We start from the raw sequence: 6,790 nt of genomic DNA, 5'->3' as shown, positions 1-6,790 counted from the left end.
CCACTCTCGAGGACCATGGTGGCTGTTCGCTCACCTCCAAAGTGTCCTCTATATTCTGAGCTATGACATTGCCATAGGATCTTTTGTGCTTCTTCTTCAGCCACACACCGATGGATTATACCGTCCGACATCTTTTGAAGAGGTATGGTTCATCCCACAAGTAGTACTTTGTGTCATGCATGAGTTTTCAAGCTTACTGTCTATTGTATTCCTTGGGGATGAACCTTGTGGCTTTGTAGTTTGCAATGCCTGCAAACCAAGGGGCTATCAGAATTGCAGAGAGTTTCTCATCAGGAAATATTTCAGATACCTCAGCAGAAGGAAGTGCAATCCCTGCTACTGGCTCAATCCGAGATAAGTGGTCTGCCACTTGGTTCTCAGACCCTTTTCTATCTCTGATTTCTATATCAAACTCTTGCAGGAGTAGTACCCATCTTATCAACCTTGGTTTAGAATCCTGCCTGGTGAGAATATACTTGAGAGCAGCATGGTCAGTGTATACAATGACCTTAGACCATATTAAATAAGATCTGAACTTGTCAATAGCGTAAACCACTGCAAGTAGTTCCTTTTCTGTGGTAGTATAGTTTTTCTGTGTGTCACTTAAAACACGAATGACATGTAGGATTGTGCCCCAGGACTGTGCCAATCGCATGGTCACTGGCATCACACATCAGTTCGAATGGCAAGTTCTGGTTGTGTGCAGAAATAATGGGTGCAGTGATAAGCTTGGCTTTCAAAGTTTCAAAGGGATGCAAGCACTCCTTGTCAAAAATAAATGGAGTGTCAGTGGTCAACAGGTTACACAGGTGCTTTGTAACTTTTAAAAAATCCTTTATAAAACTCCTGTAAAACCTTTCATGTTCCAAGAAACTTCTGACTACCTTTATATTAGTGGGTGGTTGTAATCACTCAATTACATCCACCTTAACTTGATCCACCTCTATTCCTTTGTTTGAAATTCAATGTCCAAGAACGATTCCTGAGGTCACCATGAAGTGAAATTTTTTCTAGTTTAAAACCATGTTTATTTCTTGACAACGTTTCAGAACTAGGGCTAGATGGTCAAGGCAGGATTCAAATGAATCTCCAAAGACAGAGAAGACATCCACGAAGACTTCAAGGAACTTCTCCACCATATCAGAAAGAATGGAGAGCATACACCTCTGATGGGTGGCAGGTGCATTGCATAAGCCAAATGGCATTCTCCTATAAGCAAACACTCCATATGGGCATGTGAATGTTGTCTTTTCTTGATCTTGTGGAACCACTGTAATTTGATTGTAACCGGAATAACCATCCAGAAAACAATAGAGTGCATGCCCTGCTAGCCTCTCTAGCATCTGATCTATGAATGGTAAAGGAAGATTTTCCTTTCTTATGGCGTTATTGAATTTCCTATAATCAATACACATACGCCATCCTGTAACTATTCTCATGGGAATTAGTTCATTTTTTTCATTGTGAACCACTGTCATTCCTCCCTTCTTGGGTATAACTTTGACAGGGCTCACCCAGAGGCTGTCCGAAATAGGATAAATAGTCCCAGCCTCCTAGAGTTTTGTGACTTTCTTTTGCACTACTTCCTTCATAGATGGATTCAGCCGTCTTTGTGGTTGAACCATAGGTTTGGCGTCATCTTCCAGCTAGATTTTGTGCATGCATCGAGTTGGACTAATGCCTTTGAGGTCACTTATGGTCCACTCAAGAGCTGTCCTGTGCGCCTTTAGCACTTGGATCTTCGCTTCTTCTTCCTACAGTTCTAAAATAGAGTTATAATCACAGGATGATGATAATGGCTTGAGCTTGAGTTTTGGAGGCTTACTCTCTTCTTTAGGAGCCTTTAAGGTCTCCTTCCTTTCTTCTGGTGCTTCTAAATCAGGCTCGACATCATAAAGGATGTCCTCCAGTTTTTCTTCGAGTCCCATGATTATATTTACTTCTTCCACTATGGAATCAATGATATCAATGCTCATACATCCCTATGGGGTGTCTGGATGCTATATAGCGTTAACAACATTCAGCGCGAATTCATCCTTATTGACTCTCAGGGTTACTTCCCCTTTTAGAAAGTCAATGAGGGTCTGTCCCGTGGCTAGGAAGGGTCTTCCTAAAATGAGGGATGCACTTTTGTGCTCATCCATTTCTAGCACCATAAAATCTTTGGGGAAAGCAAATGGGCTAACCCAGACAATCATGTCTTCCACCACACCTATTGGAAACTTGATAAAGCCATCAGCTAACTGAAGGCATATTCGGGTTGGCTTGACTTCTTGAGTCAAGCAGAGCTTCTTTATTAATGATATAAGCATTAGGTTAATGCTTGCTCCAAGAACACATAGGGCTGTTCTTATGCAGGCATCCCCTATGGTGCATGGTATCATGAAGCTCCTAAGATCTTGAAGTTTCTCTGGTAAGTTTTTCAGAATTACTACACTGCATTGTTCAGTGAGGAGGACTGTTTCTACCTCTCTCCAATCCTTCTTGTGACTTAATATGACTTTCATAAACTTAGCATAAGAAGGTATCTGTTTAAGAGCCTCTGCAAAAGGAATCTTGATTTCTAGTGTCTTGAGATAGTCTACAAAGTGGGCAAACTATTTATCTTTTTTGCTTGACGGAGCTTTTGGGGAATGGCATCTTGGTTTTGTACTGATCAACCTTAGTTGATGTAGGTTGAGTGCCTACAATACTGGAAAGGGGGTCATTGGCTTGCTTAGGAGAGGTGTTATCAGCACTTACATGTGTTTTATCACCCCTGATTGGGTGTTCAATGACCTTGCTGCCCCCTTCCTTCAACGCCAGGAGTATTGCCCCCTCCTTGGAGTTCAACGCCAGAAGTACCCCCTTCTAGGCATTGAATGCCAATGGCCTTCCTCCCTGGGAGTTCAACGCCCTCAGAAGTGCCCTGGGCTGCTGTCTGCTTATCTTCTGTCAAGCTTTCCTCCCCTTGTCTTCTGTTGTTCTGAAGCTAGGTGTTTAAGGTTTTTCCACTCCTTAGTTGGATAGCCTGACACTTTTCTTTTATCTGTTTAGATAATTGTTGCCTAGTTTGACTCAATTGTGTCTCTATATTCTTGTTGGAAGCCTGAGTTTCTTGTAAAGCCTCTTGCAGTTCCAACAACTGTTGTGTAAGAGCATATAGGTGCTGAGTCAATGGGCCATTTTATTTTGGAAGGTTAGATTTAGTAGATACTGCTTTTAGCTCTTCTAGAGATATCCTAGCCACATCTATGAGTCCGTCATAAAAGATGTCTAATTGCACCCATTCTGAGAATATTTCAGTGGGACATTTACGTAACATGTTTCTGTCCATACCCCAGGCATCATGAAGAGATTCATTATTCATTATTCTTTAGTAGGTATTTCCTGTGGAAGTCCATAGTACTGGCAGTTTTGCTGCACCAGAGTGATTAACTTAGGGTTTAGTTCAAAATTTCTTTCTCTAATTGGGGGTATACTGATACTTCTTCCATAGAAGTCAGGAGTGGAGGCCGTATTGGATCCCAATATTCTTTTGAACTGTTCATTCCCATTTGGGTCCATGGTGAACTCTTTCTACTACTAACACTCAGGCAAGAAACAAGGGAATGGGAAGGCAAGTGTCTCTATATCATTGTATAGAGCACTTCCAGTGAGATGTATTAAGAAGACAAGAAGAATGGAGGTAGAGAGAGATGGAATTCAAAAATTTAAAGTAAAAAGGTAAACTAGAATTAAAATATTTTTGTTTTTATTTTATTTATTTAAATAATTTCGAAAGAAGGAAAAAAATTAGAAGCTAATATAACTAATTAACTTAGAAGATTTGAAAATAAATTAAAAGATTTGATTTTAAAATTTAAGTTTCAAAAGAAAGTAAAGACTTGGACTTTAAAAGTTTTCAATTTAAAAAGAAGATAAGATAGGATGGACCTAAAGCAAGAAGATATGATATAGATTTGAAAAAGATTTGAAATTTGATTTTTGAAAAAAAAAATTGACTTTGAAATTTGAAATTTGAATTTTAAATTTTGAATTTTGAAATTGAATTTTAAAATTTGAGATTAAAGTAAGATATGATAGGATTTTTTTGAAATTCAAAGAAAGATAAGAAAAGATAAGATAAAGATTTGAAAAATATTTGAAAAGATAAGATTTGAAATTCAAATTTTAAACTTTACTAAAAAGAAATCACCAAACTTCAAATTTTTAATTCAAGAAAGGGAAAGTTAGTCAAGATTTTCGAAAAATTAAAGAAAGATAAGAGAAAAACAAATGGTTTTGTATTTTCAAATTTTAAGGGAAAAGAAAAACAAACAAGAGGCATGAGACTTAAAAATTTAAGATCCAAAGACACCAATTTTCTAAAATTTGAAAGAAAAACACCAAAAGACACCAAACTTAGAATTTTGAAATCAAACAAGAAAAATGACCAAGAACAATTCAAACACAATGAAGAATATTCAAGAACAATTTTCAAAATTTTTAAGAAAATAAGGGGGACACTAAACTTAAAGACTGACACAAGACTCAAACAAAAGACAAATATCACTAAAGAAAAGAAAAACTTTTGTAAAATTTTTGCAAAAGAAAACAAAAGACACAGTTAAAAGAGTAACTAAACCTACAAGAATACCTAATCTAAGCAACAAGGTAGTCCGGTAGTTTGTCAAACTCAGAACAATCCCCGGCAACGGTGCCAAAAACTTGGTGCATGAAATTGAACTCTGCACAACTTTATCGGCAAGTGCACCGGGTCGTCCAACTAATACCTTAGGTGAGTGAGGGTCGAATCCCACGGAGATTGTCGGATTGATCAAACAATGGCTATCTTGTAAATCTTATTCAAGCGATTAGAAAAGATGGTTGTTTGTTAAGAAGTATAACTAAAAAGTAAAGAACGAAATACCATATTAGCGTAAAAGCAATGATGGATATTTAGTAAAGGCTTCGGAGATACGTATTCTTTCTGGATTAACTTTTCTTACTGTCTACTTCAACAACGAATGATTCATTCAATGGCAGTCGTAATTGACTAACTCATGTAGCATCCTCATCAAGTTAGTCTCTTCTAAACCATAGCAGTCCACCATATTCGAGAAACTTATGTAGCATCCTCATCAAGTTAACTCATGGCTTCCCACCATAGGCGAAGGTGAAGACCTAAGCAATCCACTCCGCTTTGCGATCCTACATAAAACGCCACAAAAAAGGTCGGATCTTTCAGATCAGGAAACGCTATTTCTCATACTCTAGCCTTGATGCCACAGAAACCTCAGTAACCCACGGTCAACGGGATTATATGTCACATATCCAAAGTCACCCAAGCACACTCTTGGAATCCGTAGTGCATTCTCTAACTGTGGTTTAATTCTATCCGGGTCAAGACTCACACGGAACCCATGTAGAACAAGGATAATTGTCACGAGTCATCCTCAATTCATGAGATGAAGAACAAAAATGCACAAGATAATGGAGTCAAACGTGTATTCAAATAGAACAGTAATATTATTAATCCATGAGAATTAGCAAACCTCCTAATCCTAACTTAGGATGTTTAGTTGCTCATGCTTTACAGAAGACAATGTAAAACGTGAAGAAGGTAAAGATGAGGCAGAAGATACTAAACATGGGTAATCTTCTCCTATATATAATAACCTAATAACTAAGAAGTACAGGAATATGATAGAATAGACTAGAGGTGAAAAAATCCATCCTTGGGCCCACTTTGGTTGCACAATTAAGCTGAGCGTGGCATTCAACTCTAAGGAATGGGTGTTGAACGCCTATTAGGGGGTGAGTGGAGCTGCCTTGTGCTTTGATGGGCGTTGAACACCCCAAGGGGGTGGTTCTTGGGCGTTCAACACTGGCTTGTCTCCTTGGGGCCTTGAACGCCAGCTAGGGGTAGCTTCTTGGCGTTCAATGCCCAATATGGGCAGGCTTCTTCAAAGAAAGGTGCAAACCATTATATATTTCTGGAAAGTCTAGATGTTAGCTTTCCAACATCATTGAGAACGTATCATTTGGACTTCGATAGCACTAGAAATGCTTATTTGAGTGTACGGAGGTCAAATTCTGACAGCATCTGTACGGTTTCCTTGCCTTTGAATCAGACTTTGCCAAAGCTCCTCAATTTCAGCCAAAAATTACCTGAAATCATCATAAAACATAACTTAAAGTAGAATCCTAAAGTGTGAATTTTGTACTAAAACCTATGAAAACATAATAAAACTTAAACAAAATATAACTAAAACAGTATGAAAATGATAACAAAAAGCGTATAAAATATCCGCTCATCAAGTTTGTATCTCAAGATACCTCACTATAGAGGGAGAATCATATCCAACATATATCCCCAATTTTCTTTGGTGTCCTATTTTGGTGAAAGAAGGTGGTTGGTGCTGCGAAATTGTGAACAATACTTTTTCACAACTCTCATAATCCCCGGTAATGGCTCCAAGAACGTGGTAGCTCAATACCATGGCATTACACAACTTCGCACAACTAACCAGCAAGTGCACTGGGTCGTCCAAGTAATAAACCTTACGTGAGTAAGGGTCGATCCCACGGAGATTGTTAGTATTGAAGCAAGCTATGCTCATCTTGTAAATCTTAGTCAGGCAAACTCAAATGATAATGGTGATGAACGAAAATAACACAAGGATAAAGATAGAGATACTTATGTAATTCATTGGTAGGAACTTCAGATAAGCGCATGAAGATGCCTTCCCTTCCGTCTCTCTGCTTTCCTACTGTCTTCATCCAATCCTTCTTACTCCTTTCCATGGCAAGCTTAAGCAAGGGTTTC

General features: G+C 38.4%; 1 protein-coding gene across 1 annotated transcript; it reads right to left on the bottom strand.

Moving 5' to 3' along the window:
• Window positions 1-2,000: 2,000 nt before the first annotated feature.
• LOC107469899 (uncharacterized) lies at window positions 2,001-3,546 on the bottom strand. Its single transcript, XM_016089291.1, has 2 exons — window positions 3,462-3,546; window positions 2,001-2,581 (listed from the first exon to the last, which is right to left on the bottom strand). Exons 1-2 carry the CDS (start codon window positions 3,544-3,546, stop codon window positions 2,001-2,003), a joined length of 666 nt encoding a protein of 221 aa, XP_015944777.1.
• Window positions 3,547-6,790: the final 3,244 nt, after the last annotated feature.

This window comes from Arachis duranensis, chromosome 10, assembly GCF_000817695.3.
Source record: "Arachis duranensis cultivar V14167 chromosome 10, aradu.V14167.gnm2.J7QH, whole genome shotgun sequence".
Taxonomy (NCBI): domain Eukaryota; kingdom Viridiplantae; phylum Streptophyta; class Magnoliopsida; order Fabales; family Fabaceae; genus Arachis; species Arachis duranensis.
Note: the sequence above shows the minus strand (reverse complement) of the source record. Positions and strands in the feature narration are given on the sequence as shown.

Excerpts from the sequence above, each read along its gene's own strand:
- LOC107469899 (XM_016089291.1), bottom strand. The coding sequence starts at position 3,546 with ATGGACCCAAATGGGAATGAACAGTTCAAAAGAATATTGGGATCCAAT. Across the intron at positions 2,582-3,461 it reads CTTCTATGGAAGAAGTATCA|ACTATCTCAAGACACTAGAA; the intron begins GTATACCCCCAA and ends CCCACTTTGTAG.